Below are 19,132 nucleotides of genomic sequence, written 5' to 3' on the forward strand. Positions count from 1 at the left end.
ATAATTTTGAGGTTTTCGATGAAGATAGCGCATTTCCGTTTGGGGGAAGAAAAAAGAACACCGCTAATTATGATGAACGTTCCCGAGCACTATATGAGTACAGGTTCAAAAACGAAAAAGCATAATTCAAAAGAACTGCATAGTCGGAAGAACACTTGCTGCAACATCCAACTAACATAACTGAGCAGCTAAAAACCCTTGAAACAAAACGTTTCAGCTGAAGTGGTAACTCTATATTTCAAAAAACTTTGAAAAAAGCAATCATCCAAGGCAATAAGGCCCACATTTCAAATCGACGCTGTCGACTTTTCTGGACCGCGTGCACATCTAAACATTGCTCCGCCCTCGCTGCCCGCGGTTCAAACTGTTGTGTTGGTCGGGGATTTATCGACATCGTTACTGTTGCCGCTGGGCAGTTTCCGTTGAAATTGGTTCGAGATGAAGCTGACACCTAGCAGTGTCCAACATTTTGTATGTGCGAAGAAATTCAGCGAGAATTCCATGAGGGTATGCATCTTTGTTATTTTCTTCTTTTTTTTCCAAGATGTTATTCATGATGATCGTACAGCATTCTCCATCCAGTCGAGGTTTTTGGGCACCTTAAGTACTTAGTTAAGCAGAGCAAAGCTTAGTGTAACACAAATAACGATATTGACGATATTGGGTAGTGTAACACAGATAACGATGTTACGTTAAAGTATTGGTTTGAATGAGGTGGAACCGACTTAAGATATCTCGGTCCGCCGAGATAAATTTGGAAGTGAGTTATATTTTACGATATGAATACATCATTGCGGGGATTCACTGTAGGAAATGTAATAAATAAGAATGAAATAAATCAACAATGTAGTAAATGAATTATCCTCTTATAAAACTAGAACTCTTATACAAGTTTCAGCATTACAGCAGAAATGATTTCAGATAAACAGTATCGACTACTCTGCTGATGGATTAACTATGATCACTTCAAGCGATGACGACTCAATCTTCATCTACAGCATGCAAACTGGAACACGCACTCGCAATGTACGTCACGGAACTTCTTATAATTCATTACCTCCCTCTAGTGATGCTTAAAATTAATTTAGTTAGTTAGAATTTCGTTTCAGATATATGTGCATTATATGTTTCTTTAAACAAAGTTCTAAAGTGAAAGTACACCAGTTTTTCCTTCTTCACACTCTTTTCTTGAATACTCACAGTGATACCTTTGGTTTCTGTGCGGTAAAAAAGGGAGATTTTGTTTCAGGTAAATAGTAAGAAGTACGGAGTTGATCTCATTCGCTTCTCCCACAATACAAGCAATGCTATTCACTGTTCTACAAAAGTTGACGGTAAGCCGAACTCTTTTCTCTGCCTTCTTCCTTTTTGTAACTGCTTTGTACTATTTTACTTCTCTTTTGTATTGTGTATTTGAAACATTTTTATTCTAAGCTTCGCTACGCGTGCACACTTGCAATTAAGTGTCCTAAAACCACCGCTTTCGTTTAAAATTGTTGTTTTTCCTTTTTTTCCTTTTTCCTGCTTCCAGAAAGTGTTCGCTGATATCAATTTCGTTTTCTAAGTACTGCTTTTTTTTCTCGTAAGATGTAAAAACTGTTACATCAAAATTAGGATATAGCTCCGCCGAAAATAACTAATTCTTATATTAAATACATATCATATTTACCCTTCCTAGATTGTCTCAGACAAATCGGAAAGACGAAAGCTTCCACTCGAAAGTTTTTCTAAACCATTTTTAAAAGTAAGCCCACAGATCTCTTGAATTTGATTTTTTTCACCATTTTTATGTAAAGCAGAACTCCAGTATATGATCCATCGTTAAAATGTGCAGCAAAGTCTTATAACCCATTTATATAATGCAATTCAATTTGGACGCCTTTGTAGGGAATGGTTCTCTCTACCAGAATACTAAGTTTCGCAGCTCTGGAAAATTCCATTCTGTCAAGTGCAAGACAGAAAGCAGGAAAATTCTGCTAAAATCGGTATCTCCTTTCTGACTTTCAAAATAAAAAAGAGGAAATTTTGAAGTTTTCTTGGAGCAAAAACTTCTTCTGAAACATATTTTAAATTGTTTTTCTTTTTTTTAAATAAAAAAATCATGTTGTTAGCTCAGTTGTTCTCATCTCTTCTTCTATTCCCAACAAAATTCAAGACAGCTGTGCTTTCTTTTTCACTCTCGTCATTTTCAAGTGTTGAAATCACATGTAAATACTACCAACAATGGTGCTGAGTTATCGACGTGTTTGGTGCAATTCTCACTTCTTTCGTTTCGCAAAAATTTCGGCAGTAACGGAGATCGTGTCCTTGTATTGCCATTGTTGAGCATCAGAGTTATGAGGAATTACTGAAGAAAGGATATTGTTCCGGACAACAGGACAACAACATGTCTCTGTTTTTCGGCATCAATATTAATGGAAATCTTCCATTACAAATGAAATTGGACATGCAACATAAATATATGAATTACGTTCACATAAGGATTTGTGTGTGCCTCTGAGTAGATCATACTTTGTGGGGAGGAAGTTGTTTCAACTCCATACTTGACCTAGATCGAGGATCCAACTATTAAGAAACTGGTTACGGTAAAGGTACTTAAGACAAACAACAAGGTCTCCATCGTGAAGTTTGCGCTTGGCATGCCTGTGCCTGCATTATTTCTGGACGAGAACAATTTTGGAGCGTACCAAGTGGTTAATGATGTCCCTTGTTTCACATAAACGTATTTCATTCGTTTTTTTGATACTCATGATGAAAACCCAAAACATTTCCAGGAACTTACTGTTGCGTTTGAAAATAGTGCGTGACTAGAAATTTCCTTTTTAAGATTTACTGTCTTTGTGTTGTTGTAGTAATCTTTCTTGTACTATAGCATCTTATACCCCCGGTTCTTTTTCAGACACTATTCGTTACTTATCTCTTCATGACAACAAGTATATTAGATACTTTCCTGGTCACACAAAGAAGTTGGTTTGTTTCTCCGTAACAGTATTCTTAGTGGAGTATGAGTATGGATATACGAACTATCACTGATATTCGTAATACTTCCAGAGTTATGTGCTTGAGTATGAACCCTAGTGATGACACTTTCCTCTCTGGATCTTTAGATAAAACTATTCGGCTTTGGGACTTGCGCTCACAAAACTGTCAGGTGGGTTTACACTTCATTTTGCTCACACATTCATATTGTTTCATTTGAGTGATTTCCTTCTTTCATTCATTCTTACATCCTTTGCGGCAACGTTTTTCAGGGATTGATGCAAGTTAATGGTAAGGCAATCGCCGCTTTCGATCCTGAAGGCTTGATTTTCGCAGCTGGTATCAACAACGAACAAGTGAAACTCTACGACCTCAGGTCTTTCGATAAGGTTTGTCATTCTTTGACGACATACTACTGTTCCTGCGTTTCTACTCATTTTGACCTCAAATTTTGCTTGCATTTTCCTTTGCATTATAGGGTCCATTCACTACTTTCAAACTAGAGGCGGAGCGGTCTTGTGAATGGACAGGCATGACATTTTCACCTTGTGGCAAATATATTATGATCAACACTAATGGAGTAGTCATTAGGTGAGCAATATATTCTCAATTTTCCATATAGTCTTTAATGAACATCTTCCCTTTCATTTCGACAAAGACGCACATAAAACTGCATGAACAAACATAGAACATACTCGTGTAAAACATGTACTTATTCGGCGCTATGAGGAAAATTTTGAAGTTACATAATCACTGCAGCTATTTTCGCATAGGATCTCGATTCATTTTGTTTCTTCAAATACACTTACTGTGCATAACAGAAACGATTGTTTCACTCCACTAAAACTCAATAGCACAAAATTTTGCTTTCTGAACGATTCATGTATCAGCAAATTCAGCTCTCAGAAATCATAGAATTGCGACATTTCTCTGACATCGGTTTCGATGTCATGGCACAGAAGTGCCTTTTTTCCGGAAGAGATAATTTTACTTACAATTTCACATTTTAGTCTATGAAATATTTTCTTGTTTCCCTGGTTCTATGTTCCTTCATGTTTTTCACCTTTTCTCCCCTTTATAAGGAAGATGGGATGAAACAAAAGTGTTACTGTCTATAAAAAGACCATAATCACAGTTTTCAAAGCAGTTGGATCGAAAATATTAACGACAGTGGGAAAAAAGCTGGGTCAAAATCTAAATGTGGCCAACAGTCTTGTGCACACAATGAGTGAATATAGATTCAAGAAGAATTTTCGACCATTCAAATCTCCTTTCATCGAATTCTATCGAGCAAGGAATAGTTTTCATTTTTTACTTATTAAAGTTCGGGGAATTTAGTAGAGCTCATCAAATCATCATGATGACAGTATCAGACTCCCTTTTATACAAATCATCCTTGCGATCGCTCACGGAATTTGGGATTAAGACGACTCATCGTTTTCGTTAGAAAGTTTGAGCGGTTCGGAAATTTTTCTCAATCTATATAAATTCATGTCATGCACAAATTTGTTGAACAAGTTTGGATTTTGACTCAACTTTCTCCCAACCTCGTTGTTACTCTATCTAATTCTTTTAGAAGCGTTGATTTGGCATTTCTCATAATCACTAACAATTCGGTTTTACTCTATTTTTTAAGAACAATAAAAATTACGCAATGGTTAATCAACGAGCATAGTGCTAAGAAAACAAAAGGAATTGTCTTTGTCTGACTGAAATATGAAATTTGAAGCGGAGCTACCTTTTTTAAGTTTCTTAAGTTTTTTTAAGTGTAAAAGATCACTTTGTAACAGCTATAACATCGAAGTCATTGTCAGAATGAAGTTGTAGTCCTTGCCTTTTTTTTGAGGCGCTGAATTTCACGATACGAATTAGCGAGCTTTGTAAGATCATTTCGGTTAATTACGAGTAAGCATGCTACGTTAAATGAAGTACATCAAATATCACTTAGCAGTCTCTACTTTAACACTTGAATTCATCTTGAAATTCGCTATTAAATCTTCAAGATTTTTATCAACATCGTGTTCATACGAATGAACAAAATGGAAAAAATGGCTTCTAGTTAATTCTTTACGTAAATCCTATTGAAAACGTCACTGAAATCATACAGTTAAGAGTTACCAAAAGTCAGTTTTGAAAGTTTCAAATATTATTTAGAGTTAGGACTCTTCTTCGGGAAATTTGCCTTGTAAGCGCTCATTAAAGTTAATACATCTGATACTTCTGCATCTAATATTTCTTGCTTATCTCTGCAGGTTGATTGATGCGTTCACTGGAGCTTTAAAAACCACATTCGAGGGACATCGGAATGACCAGGTGTGAATTCATCTTTGTTTAACAATGTGGTCGTTTTTATTCTTCCAAAGTTTATTTCAGCAAGAAGCTCTGGAAGCCTCCTTTTCACCAGATTCTCAATTCGTGTTCTGTGGTTCTTCTGATCGTTGCATCCATGCATGGTGCACAGAAACTGGTAATTAAAGCACTATATTATGTTTGATGCCTGAGATCTTCGAAAAATCCTATTTGAGGAAAAAGAGTAGCCACATTTGAAACCGAACACGACAATCACCTTCGAATAGTCTCATGGAATCCGAAACACTTCATGGTGGCTTCAGCATGTACAAAATTGGTACGTTGATTTTATTTCACTTGCTGGATATGTAAAAATAGCCTGATTTTTGGTACACGACTATCGTAAGGCATTCTTTCATATTCATCATATTTAGTGCTTTTGGATTCCTGGCGACGATGTGGTAGAGAACTAGTTTGTGCAAACTATGCGGCAAGGTGTACAATGATGACGCCCTTTTTGAGTGTGCTGGAATACCTACTGAAGAGCCTTTTAATCGCTGTGTCACCATGAAGATATTCACAGGATTTATTGAAACAAAGTTTCTTTGAATTATCGATAAACCTACATATTTATTATGTAGCTAAGCTTGAGAGTCTTACAATATTCCGCAGACATTCTGGAAAATTAGGAGTGATCAGTCTTGAATGTGGGAAGCTATTATCAAGCTGAATTCATGTAAGATAAACGAATATTTCTGCGAAAACTAAAAATAGAACGGGAAGTTGACATATTGCTTCATTGTTATACACATATTCTAGTCCAAAGAAATACTAGTCGTCATTATGAAGGAATATCTCTGTAGGAATATATATCTTATATCTTCCTATACAGATATTCCTTCAGAATGATGCCTTGTTTCGTTATCTAAAACGAGAAGGTATTTAAGGGCATCACCCCACGAATCTGAGGTGGTTCGGATTTTAGGTGGAGTATTCGTATACGGGATCGTAGATCATGGAGAGAAGGGTGATTCCGTCCATTTCTTCCTAATTGCCGTAAAAAACGGCCCTGAAGATACGGCTTCGAGCGTCGCGGTGCGCTATTTTCTACAACGAGCTCGATTGGAGCGCGCCAGCCTTGTGCTTCTTCCGGGCCGTTTTTTACGGCAATTAGGAAGAAATGGACGGAATCACCAACCTCTCTATAATTTAATATAGCCGTATACGAATACTCCATCTGAAATCCATACTACCTCAGATTCGTTGGGTGATGCCTTTAATTTCGGGAGCATAGAACAGTGTGATTCTTAGGATATAGTCGGGTCGAAATGACTGGAAGGTCGATGCAATTGCGTAAGCGACTAGCGAGCGTAGGAAACGACGCAGTTATGCTGGAGCTTCTTACATGCTCCCCTACAATCCGAGCGAATTGGACTGTAAGGAACCATGGAGGAAACGAGCGTCTCTAATCGATTACGACCGCTTGCTTTACCGCGCCGCTTCGAGCGAACACGTTTATGCAACTGCACTGAGCTTCTGGTCGTTTTAACCATATTGCATATCCTCTTCACTAATGAGTTATTGTTCGTGACTATTAGCGTATCATTATGCCGCTGAAATTATTCCCATGGTGAATATAACCCCTCAGAAGTGAAAATTTCCTTTGTTGATGAAAGATAGCACTTGTCTTATGTTGCGATGTTACATCACTTTTTAGTGAATGAGGAAGGAAAGACTGCGATGATTTTTTTTTTAAATGGAAGCTAGTGCCATAGATGGTTAATTAGTTGGTTGCTGTTTTAATTCAATTTTCATGAAATTAAATATGTTGTTGAGGGTGTTTGTTATTTGTCGTGGAAAAGTACTTATGCCTTCGAACGGAATCAAAGTTTTTGTGTTGAATCGAAAATAAGAACTACATCAGTGTGTAACTTCGCAGAAAAAAGAACTGTTCATAACGTGTTATGGGTGGAAGCCTTTGCCCAGGAAGCGAGGGGTAACACCAACCGCACACTGTATTATTCGGTGTTGTTGTCCTAAACGTTCAAGAGCGTAGTTTCGACGCTACAAGGGGCAAATATGCAAAGTATGTGATTCAAATATCCTTAGGTAATGTTGTTCGGCTAATAATAACTGCAAATGAAGTGAAAAGGTTGTGTTGCACCAAATTCATGTAACCTTTGTCTGTTTTTTTTTTCGAAACTACTTGCGACATATTGGAATCTGAGAGGCCAAAATGGTCGGAAAAACGCAAGGTCCGTGCCGCATCTTGCTGTCGTCGAAAAATCTAGCGAAAACATTTGAAGTTGGTAACTACTTGGCCCAGTTCGTCTACAAACTCTTGGTCCGTTGTAAGTGAACCTGCCTGCAGCTGCTCTTTGTCTTCACTACGTTCTGGTTGTCATCTTCTTCATCGCTGAGATTCGCTTCTCCAGCTTCGAACATACCGAATAGCCGGTACCGCACGATGCTACTTTGTCGTACCCTCCAAAAATGGCGACAATACTTTAGTTTGTTGAAGTATGGTTGGGGAGTTCGGGCTTACTCCTTTTGTAAGAACGCAAGCTACTTTCCGTAAGTTTCAGGAATAAGCGGAAATGTACAGAAGTCATTCCTCGCAGTGATATATGAGCTTTGAATAAGTGATCTCTCATCATGGAAATGGTCGCAAAAAACGCAAACACAAGTAGGATGTAAGATAGATAGCTTTATTCCGTATAAGTAAATACTTTGTAAGGGTGATTCCGAAAACTGTTGGATAGTTTGCACAAAAATAACACACACTGTTCCTTTCAAAAATCTGTACGTTATTCCGACTTTAGACAGCCAGCTGTTGCAGCTGTTTTGGGATCTCTGGACGCACACGAAGTGGATAGCTTGAGGTCGGAGAGTGACGGATGAAGTACATTGTCCAACTTTGCTCCTCCTCGTCCCTGTTTCTTTCTAGGTATAAAATATCACTTGCACGATTCCACTTTCACGGACGACCATTTTTCGCCGCGAAAAAAGATATTCCTGGAATTAGAAAGTGCCACTAAGATTTAGGAAAAAAAAAAGAAAAGAAGAAATCAATGTTGAGGGAACGCTGAGCATCACAGCCGAGAGAACCGCATGCTTTGCCGGTTTTGGATCGATTACTCAGCAGTAAGAAGAGGGAGATAGTCAGGTTTGTAGAGTAAAAAAAAAAACAAATCAGTGCATTGTGCAGACGACTTCATGCAGAAGAAGAAGCCTCTTGGCGACTACGCGGTTTGGCACCGTTGATCGCCGCGTCCTTTGCGCGGTCGTTCTCGAGTGCCAAGCCGATAGGAAGCCTGTGGCGGGCGGATTCCGCTGCCAGCGGTGTGCTCTATCAACCATAAACGATGACTGCATTCACTCATTTTTGCTCATGCGGCATTTCTCGCTAGTAAATGCTCTTTTTTTCCTTCGCAGAACGAGACACAGTATTCCCCCGTGGTTTCCAAATATTCGTCGAACAACGCCTTTGTGGGAATGCGTACCGCAATATTTCACGCCAAATCCATTTCTCATAGGTGTACCGGCAGGCGATCACGGCTCCCCACCGAGATTCGCGTTCTGGAAACTAGTTCTCGCCTCAGCAAGAGCATTACTTCCGTGAGTAGCATGAGAGATGTGGGAAAGTGAGCGACAACTATTGCAAAAAAAAGTTCTGAATAACACGGTGATCTCCATCACAACAGAACAGTGCAGACAGTGAGGAAGGGAAGTCAAAAATCCTTGCGCTCGTAGTTCACAGCTGTTTTTTTTTCTCACACAAACACTTACCGTTCTTGAAATTGAATTCGTTCTCCTACTCGTGTGTATGCTACAATTCCAATACAGTAGTCGTGATGCAAACTTCTAGCAACATACGAGCGGGCAGATATGGTAAATTTCTTCTTCTTTCATACTTCAGACGATTATGTTGCGGTAAAGTTCAAGTGTAAACTACTCACAGCCATGGTCGAATCCTTATTTTCGCGCATTTTTCAGTACATATTTTCTTCTATGAGTTTTATTGAGTTCATACATATCGTAATTCTGAAATTTGAGGAAAAGCTGAAGTGGTTTATACACAGTTTCTATGCTTCAAAGCTTATGTTAGAACTTATAATGTTGCTAATCCTCGCGCGAGAGTCCTTTTTCTGACCAATCAGAAAGTTTTATTTTTCTAACCACATTTAGTCATACAGAAATTATTTAAGGGCATCAACGTCCGCAAAAAAATTCGCAAATGTTAGATTTTGCAAGCGATTTCATCAGGTTCCTGTCGCAACATCTTTAAATGGGAAGTCGGTCTGTTGGTCTGAGCAGGAGTAGTACCTTTGAAACGTTACAAAGATGAGGAGAGAAAAAAAACATTAGTAGGAAATAATATAACATGTTTGCTTGTCATCATTGAAGGCCTTCTAAAACAGTATTTTCAAGAAAATGACACCACAAGGTATACAAGAAATCCTGCACAGATGTCGGAGATTCCATTTTTACATGCTTTCTAGGATCTTTTCGCCATTGAGCGAGTTGAACCAATCTGGTGCGCTGTGCCAGCGCTGACGGCGATCAGCGGTGCGCTGCCTCTCCTACGAAACTGCGATCAATGGCGCAATTCTACTGTTTTGGTGGCCTCCTTCGTTAGTGCTCACATCCTCTGCGCACGCGACTGTTCGGCTGAACAATTTCGGTGTCAGCTACATCTAAATCTGCTTACTCGAATTTCACCTGCTAGCCCAAATCGACGTATGAAAAAGTTTGAGATGCGCCGAGTTGTTCGATTTCATTCCGGAATCCGTTCATTTCTGGACGCGTATGCAGCCACAGTGACTTGCACAATGAGTCAATGTATGTAGTCAGTGTATGTTGTTAAGTCACTATTTTTATCCTCCTCCGAAACGAGTACGGTACTAATTGACCGTCCTTACAGTGGTAAACTGGTGGTTGGCTTAGTACGGTGTCGAACCATCGACCGTGCTTTCTCGGAGGAATCACTTCCCGACTGCGCCACACTCGCTCACTGCAAATTATTAAACCAGTACTTCGGATATTTGTCTTTTGAGGAGGGTGTGTACCCCAATCAAGGGAGGGAGAGTGCGTTGAGGCAGACGCGTCATAATCAGCCTGTCGAAAGGATTAGGGGCTAGCTGCATGTACAAATGTTCAGAGTTATATTTTCCAGTCTATTAGCAGACTAGTATGAGGCATCTGCACGGCTAGTAGCTTAAAGGCATCACCCCACGAATCTGAGGTGGTGCAGATTTCAGGTGGAGTATTCGTATACGGGATGGGAGACTATGGAGAGGGGGGTGATTTCGTCCATTTCTTCCTAATTGCCGTAAAAAACGGCCCGGAAGATGCGGAGCCACACAAAGCTGGCGCGCTCCAGTCGAATTCCCTGCAGAAAATAGTGCGCCAGAACGCCTGAAGCCGTATTTTCCGGGCCGTTTTTTACCGCAATTAGGAAGAAATGGACGGAATCACCCCCCTCTCCATAGTCTCCCATCCCGTATACGAATACTCCACCTGAAATCCGTACCACCTCAGATTCGTGGAGTGATGCCTTTAAAAATCACCCAACCGTAGCCAAAACCTTCTTACATCCGTGGTCGACCGATTGTTCGCGCGGGATGATAAGAACGCTGACTCGACAAAACGATATTCCCTGGTAGTAATAACGTGGGCTGCATGCACATTCCCCTACGACTCCTTATTGATGCATTAACGCATTTCGAGGGGATTAGTCAAAGCCGAGCACTTTATTTATTATCCTTTGATTGCATATTGAAAAGTGGCATGAATACTGGAATAAGGCGCTGTGGTTTCAATCCGAACTGTTAGTAACATTCCTAGTAACAGCTACTAATGATGAGTGGGTGAATGGATGGATGCTGATGGTGATATTATTGAATAGCAACTACATCATACTTTACATATATGCAGCTTATCTCAACTCGAACTTCCTTGAAAACATGGGTGAACGCCGGTGAAAACGTTAAAATAAAATTGCCCAAAATTGTAGATTGTAATGTATACCGTGCTCAAAACTGTCCCACGTACAAAACATTATTGAATGATTGCATAAGTTTGTGTCCAATTTTCAAAATGGGATTAAAGATGGGATTAAAGATTAAAGATGGAATTAAAATATACTGCGTAGATAAACTCCGACATTTTTGTTTACTTCTTCGTATAGACTGAAACGGTTAAAGTGTCTTGTATAAATTTTTCCCAATTATCTTTCAAATAGGTGGATTTCTGCACCACGGGTATTTTTCGAAGTGGAGAACGAAAAAGTGCATTTCTGGCAATGCTGTTCGAATTTCGGAAAGATGTGAGTGTTGGGACTGGACAAAAAAAAATTGGGATGTTTACTTGGATTGTGTTCATGCTCTCCGGACACTGTTAAACAGTGGCTTGGTAGATTTCGAAACGGACATTTCACCTTGGAAAGTCAACCTCGATTTGACACTGATGACGATATTAGTATTAAATTCCTATGTGGAACAAAACCCAAAGATTACAACTGAGGAAACTGGCGAGAGGTTGGCTACTGTAATGAACAATGGAAACTACATCCTTGATGAATGAAAGTTTTTTTTTATTTCACCTGTTGAAGTTTGTCTTTGGATCGGACACGAACTTATGCAATCTAATAGTACCGTCATTCTCTAAACAGACTTACTAAACATGGGAAACTTGTTATTGGGAAGAAGAAAGAGTTCTCTCGACGACAATTAAGTTTTGGAAGTGAACATTTCACAGCTCGATTGATATGATCCCTTACTTTTGCATTTATGAGATTGACAGGCTTCATCGCTGTTAGATTTATAAGTTTTAAAGGCAGCATATCACGAAACTGATGATCGTCCTGAAAAACCATGTCTTCCGCGCCGTTTTTCTACGACGATTTCAGTTGCAACGCGCTACCTTTGTACAACTGAAGGGACCAGAAGGTATACATAGAGGAACGTTTTAACGTTGTTCGCAAGAACTAAAGCAGTTCCCATGCCGTTTTCTAAGACGATTACGAAGAGATGAGCGGCCCTCCCCTCTCCCACCTCTGCCCGCCAGATTCCGCAATCTGCGACTCCTTCTTGGTATGCTGCCTTTAAGTAGCGGTGGAGGAACCCTGTTGTTCGTATTCATACAAACCACTGTACTTCCTTCTATACAACTGTTCCACAGTATAAATGAGGCCCGTTTCCAATACTTCGCTTCGTGTTCTGGCTTTGAAATCCCTCAACGTTATCGACTGATTGGACCGCTCGTGAGGCGAAGCAGAGGTGGAGGGCCATTTATTCATTTATTTATAATATATTCCCTCTACGACTCCAGCCATCATCAAAGCTCGCCATAAGTCTGCACTAATAGCTTTGTGCTGCTTCTGGCTCTCAACAAGTCTGGCGTTTGACCACAGCTAGCACCTACTGGAGTCGTCCCATTTTCCACAGGAGATATTCTTGAGCGGATACAAATCGTTCGTTCCATAGAAGTGTAGTGAGCTTCCATCCATAGTTTACTCGAGATCGATCACTGAGCTACTAGGACAAATGCCCTCCGGACTGATAACGGGGAATCCTGATGTAGAAAACAGACGTTTAAATCTCATTGGACCGGAGAAGCTTCTGTGCGATTTTATTCTAGTAGATTTCAGCACTGATCTTCAAGTTGCTCAACACTTTCGCAATCGAGTTTGTTCTTTGGGAATTTGTTGGTTTCTACCAGTAATAGCGGAGACAAAAGGCTCCGAATTATGAACAACTCATACCAAAAGCGATACTGTTTTTGAAGACTAAAATGTGTTCGACTTTTATTTTTTTTTCGTTTCTAAGGCTAAATTGTGTTCGACTCGAGCACCGTGGTCAGGATCGACCACGGTGCTCGAGTCGAACACAGTTTAGCCTTAAAAACCAAGCTGTGACCTGCTCGAGATACCGCTTCAAAGCTTCATTCAGGGACGAAATTTCAAGGGTATCTTGCACGCAAGGAATGCTACGAATCACAGACAACACAAGGGAGAAAAAAACCTTCAAGTATTCGGGGGTTGGATGGTGGATAGATCTAAGGTTGAGTGCAGTTTTAGAGCAGAACTTGATCTCGTCACTCTCTTGATACCATCCTATGTCATACCGTCAGTGGTAGAGCGAGTACTAACTACACTCTGTGAAGCTACCTCGTTCAATGCGAGGAGTAGAATGTAGAAACAAATCTTTTCAGCTACTCGTAAGAAAAAAAAACTACATGGACCAAGCCAGTATCATGGACTGGAGAGCAAAGTTCTAGAGCAGTGATGTATTGTCAGCGGCTTATAGAAATTCGATTTCTGTGGTTTCTGATTTTTTATGAAAATCTCACAAACGTTCTCGAGGAGAGGTTTTATCAAACTCTGTATGGTCTCAGCTGCCCTCAACTACACTAATATAACTATTATCATTTTTTCATACATATGCACAGCAAAGATATAATGTCGAAACGCTCCTAATCCGAAAATTCTTCTTAATGCTCCACTTCTCATTGATGAGATTTTTTCAAATATAGCTATTAATATCTTGCTAAATGCTCAACTCAGCTTCCAGTTTCGAAGGGAAATTTTTAGTTCAACAATTTCGTCGTAAATTTCGTATCGATATTTTTCTCTTGTTCAAAATTTTCTTGATTTTGGAAAAATTTTGCCGAAATTTCTAACGTTTTCGGTAGTCGTAGAGAAGTGGCTGTTAGACGTATACAGTCTAGGTTTCAATCAAATATTCGATTGGAACCTAGACTGTATATCGGAACTTTTACTGTATACGTCCTACAGCCAAGAAGTGCGGAGATATTGCCCTTAGCAGTGACTATAGCACGACTGCGGAGGTCGAGAACACATTCCCCAACCGAAGGTGGTGTTGATCTGACATCTTGGTAGTACCATTTTTTTGTAGTGGTTCTTATCACCATCTCCTCGAAAATAGGACTCAAGCGCAGGATGGAAAAGAGCGTTATCAGAAAAAGAAGGGAAGAAGTCATATGATACGGTTGGATATTCGAGGACCACTTATTTCAAAGCGATTGGCACATCGAGGAGGACCTATACCGAATTACGACCTGTTCCTCAGAAGATTATAAGGAAGAACGCGCCTCGAAGCCGCCTGACATGACAAACTTGGATCGAAAAAACCATCAAGGAATTGTTGGAAAGGAGAAGGACTTTGGGGCTTGACCCGATTGCATGGTACATTTGACGGTTAGCATCAAACACCAGCTTACAAAAACCTTGCAGAAAGATCTTTCAAAGTACGAGCAGAAGAAAATTCTGGAAGGAGCAGAAAGAAGGGCAAAATCTGAAGAAGTGCTGCAGCGACCTCTCCAGATATAATATTGGCAGCGTTGGTAAAGTGAAGAAGGAGTTCGTACCTCTTGTTATTGTGAGACAGAAATGACCATGGTGAGTTCTTCTCGAACCTTCTCCATTCGTCAACTCCTGTATCATCCCAATCATCCCCGCTGGTGAGGCACCACCACAGAGTGTGAGTTACGATCGAGAGCATGAAACCTGCAGAGCTCCCGACATAGTTTTATACCCGCATACTTTCTTCGGGCTAGTCCAGCCCATATCGCGAATTGCACGGGTTTACCAGAAACACGCATGCCCCTTGTTCTGATCTTTATCGACTATGAGAAGTCTTTCGACCGCATAAAGACGAATTTTAGTTTTTTTTTAGTAGTTAGAGTTTTATCCATTGGAAAAGAGCAGATACGTGGACACACCGCTGCCACGTCTAGAAAGCTGCCTACTATCCACAGAGCCTTTGAGAGAAGTTTTCTGAATTTTAACAGGCACACATGACATTTTAGTAGGTTTTTGCTGCTCTGACTGAAGGCAAATGTCCAGTCTGCACGACGCAGAGGAATATGTATCGAAAGCAAATCACAGATGGACTGAAGCATGGACGGAAAGAATCGACAATAGATACACTAAAGGAACGTTAGAGTCGATCCCAAGAGATGCTTAACGTCTTGAAGGAAGGCCGCCAACGAAGCCGTGACGTGTTCGCCGCGCAGACCAACAGAGAGCATCCCACAAAAAATCTAATCTCTCTACTTTCACGTGGACACATCTATTGCAAAACTTCGTGATCTTCGTATAAATTCACGTACACTAAAGCCATCCCACAAAAAATCTAATCTCTCTACTTAACATCGAATTAAATTTTTTAATAAACTCTCCAGGGGATGGTGTAGTTTAGCGGTTAAAGGTTCCGGTTCCTGCACGAACGATTGGAGGTTCGAATCTGCCCTAGTGCTCACCAAGGCTTTCATCTCGCCGGGCTCGATAAATTGGTATCAGGCTTGTCTGAGAGGATAGGCCAGTTACACGTTCGTAAACCTAAAACGATTCTGAATTGAAATGAACGTGGGGGCGCATCCCAAGCGGATTGATTAACGTCAGAAACTTTATCCTTTACCCTTTTTATTAATAAACTCTCCAACGGTTACTGCAGTCTACACCCTACAAGCACATGGGTATTTAGAGCTGTATTTTGGCATTTTGATTCAGGTATTTTTCATTTAAAATCCTGGCTAAAATATTATTTCCGCATTTGAAAACCCATCCTTGCTAAACAGAAAATTCTTTGTTTTTTAATAAATTTCTACGGAAACCAAAACTAGTTCCCATTTCCGAGATTCAGGTTTCGTAGGAATTTGGATCCCTACAAATTAATGTATTGTTTACTACCACTCAAAACTTCGCTTAGCTGTACTTGAATGTTATTGCCTGGTTCATGCCCAACATTTGGTCCAGCTCTTTAGTTCTTTTGTGATTAAATGCTGCGTTTGGGAAAATCAAAAATGGTTCTCTTTAGTGATAAACAGGGAACGGTACGTAGTTTGCAGGTATAATCGCGTAGCACTGAAAACGCTAACCATCTTTCCTTCCCAGAAATCCAAGAAAGAGGTGGATCTAATGCAAAACGCCGACAAATTTACTTGAGGAAACGTCACCCATGGGTGTTTAAAGAGTTGTTTTGTCGCGCAATTTCATCAGTGATACACTTTACGAGCTTTCATTTCAGCATTCATTAAAGAGTTGTTTCGTCGGACGAACTGATCGCATTTTCTTTATTCATTCAACTTTTGGGCTTGTAGAGGGAGTCATGGTTTAAGTTGGCACTCTAATGCTTTCAAAGTACGTCCTGAACTTCATCTACTTTTTGATTCAAACCAACATCGAAAATGTTCTCGAACTCTGCCGTTTAAATAATAACATATTACTAATTGTGCAAATTTCCTTGCTTCTTCTTTTCTTAATGTCTGGAATTTACCGAAAAAGTTACCATAAACATACTTTTTTTTTCTGGTGCACTGAAACAGTTGGCGATTAGATCGTTGTGTCTTATTAGAGCGACGTACCAATATTTGGTGAATAAATATTAAGTGACTTCCCGAATTAGGTTAAGAGGCAGCAAAGAAAGCTTCAAATCTGGCGATAATTAGCAGTTTAGTCGACCCATCGTCCCAGAACTCTCGCAAATACGCGGCTACTAACCACAATGCACCATATGGAGAAGAGAATGACAGCGATGCAATCGTGACTATTCATATCTGGGTGTAATTTGATGTAAGTGGTGTACAAACGTTCTCTGGATCGCATCCAGCGTAACAAAAGGAACATATGGGCTCACCTTAACCTGTATGCATCTCAGTTCCCGGTAACTAACAGAGGAAATTAGTGTGATATTCGAATAGTTTTCGTTTCGGAGAATGCCCACTCTAAATTGTTTTGGGAAAAAAAATTTGGAATTCGACAAACATATTTCCGTTTCACTGAACTAATTCGAACACCCAACTTCTCTTCCTGAGTTTGGGTGGGCTTGAGTACTAAACTACAGAGGTCGGAATCGTACACAGGACTGATCTCTCTCTTTTTCTGTCCTCCCACTATGTATTCACTGTATTTGTTTTGTATTTCTCCATACCAGTACCTTTTTGGCACGAAACTGAACATAATAAATAGATAAATAAATACGAATATGAAAAAATTCGTTAAAATCGCTATTTTCTTAAATTACATCCTGAATTCCACCCTTCGTATACGCCTTTGCTATTCGGAAGTTTTTCTCCTGACAGGTTCTCTTCAGATGCCTTTCTGGCATGACAGTCCTACGTAATTCATAGAATATGTCGTGTTGATGTGTCAGTCTGCTATATTAAGTTTATGTACGATGCAACACAGTCCGTGGCTTCTGATGTTATCCAGAAATTAGAATTTGTTTTTGTTTTCACAGTCCATCCTGACTCAGTTCACCTAAGTTATTCGACGGACTGGAGATTAGTCAATTAGTAACTTCAGCAGATCAAAATAATTTCTCTTAGAAACAACTAATGGCTATTGCGCTATGCTACCAGATTCTTCGCCCCTTGCTAACTTTTAGTTTTGAAATGAAGCTCTAGGACATTTTTTTTGTCACAAAATTCCCCATCTCTAGCATTTTCTCTCACGTCTTTCCACGGCTGGTAGGTGGTGATGGTATCTAGAGGGAAAGATCCAAGAGATACAGCCAGAAAACACTAAGAGAACCCTTTCCTGAAGCATCTGAGATGAGGAATTGCCAGCACATTTATTTATTTACAAGTAAGAGAGATATCTGCGAAAGCATATAACTTTCTTTCAAACTTTTTTCATTTCCTTTTCTAAAACACAACCGAAAGGAGTAGTGGGAAAATTGCGCGTAGTTGGCGACACCACTCCTTTCACTTCTGAGGCTGTACAGGTGCTCGAATTCACAGAATTAGACAGTATTGCTCGAAGCGCAGTCCCTGTGGCCGTAGCGGCCTCGTTAGCGCGGCAGCGAGAACTGGATGGGCCCTCTCTCCTCCGCCTCACCCGTCCGTCGCAACCTCTCTTTGTATGATCCTGTGTGGTTTTCTGTCTACGATCGCGCATAATTACGCCGCGTTTCAAGGTCGCTCGTACCAACAATGCCCAGCCGTGCACTCTTCACCTTCGCTATTCAATAATCGACTCTCCACCCTATCAACCGCCGCTACCGTATCCGCGGCCGTCAATAAGGGTCCCCGTTCCTCATTCACATACACTCACTCCACAACCGACATCACACAAAACAGTTTTGAATACCCTGCTCCTTCGAGTATGTATGTATGCGTATTTGTATATGGATATATGTGCACGTGTGTTTGTGCCTGCATGTCTCAGGAAGAGGGCAACCTGTTTATTATTACGAAATGAACGTTAAAATAATTGTCGGGACCGATGAAGTGATAAAGTCGCTGCACCCCACATTCTACTTTCCTTGCCTTCCTAGAATTATCATCGTTGGTAGAACGAGTTGTGCGGAAGACGGAAATGAATGCCAATCCTCATTTTCAGGTTGGCATGGGGGATTTACCTAATCTAAGAGCAGTTTTGGAGTGGACAGTTTCTCACTGACACCCTGAGCAGGGAACCGTTCAGCTTACTGCGCTTCTCTGACACTTACGAAATACCTAGTCACTGTTGAACGACTATTCTGGCTCAGGTCAGCAAGCCAAATCCTCTGAGATTCCTGCTTTCATCTGCGGAAGAACAGTTCAGGTCAGCAAAAAATAACCAGTTCCGATTTTACAAAAATGGTTGGATCGATACAATCGAAAAAAAAACTCTTCGAAGCGTTGTGCAAATCGGATCAGAACGAAGGGCTGACAAACGATATAAACGCGACGTATATCTATACATGATATTTATTTCCTTATGCTCAGAACTAGCGACACTCGCTTTGTTTCTCCCCCTAACACTCCTCACGACAAAGACAGTGGAGGAAGTAGATTTCTCTTTCCATAACTCCATACCTCGCATCCTTCTCGATCCGCTGAACATCTTCTGAAAGAC

The 19,132-nt window shown here is 40.3% G+C and overlaps 1 protein-coding gene across 1 annotated transcript; it reads left to right on the top strand.

The window, feature by feature from the left end:
• Positions 1-438: 438 nt before the first annotated feature.
• RB195_002623 (uncharacterized protein) lies at positions 439-5,741 on the top strand (the record flags this gene model as incomplete). The annotated part of the gene is made up of 11 exons (XM_064199973.1): positions 439-507; positions 922-1,026; positions 1,250-1,334; positions 2,900-2,966; positions 3,052-3,151; positions 3,252-3,368; positions 3,458-3,570; positions 5,232-5,292; positions 5,353-5,446; positions 5,505-5,605; positions 5,703-5,741. 11 exons carry the CDS (start codon positions 439-441, stop codon positions 5,739-5,741), a joined length of 951 nt encoding a protein of 316 aa, XP_064055854.1.
• Between the last annotated feature and the right edge of the window lie 13,391 nt (positions 5,742-19,132).

This window comes from Necator americanus, chromosome IV (genome assembly GCF_031761385.1).
Source record: "Necator americanus strain Aroian chromosome IV, whole genome shotgun sequence".
Lineage (NCBI taxonomy): Eukaryota > Metazoa > Nematoda > Chromadorea > Rhabditida > Ancylostomatidae > Necator > Necator americanus.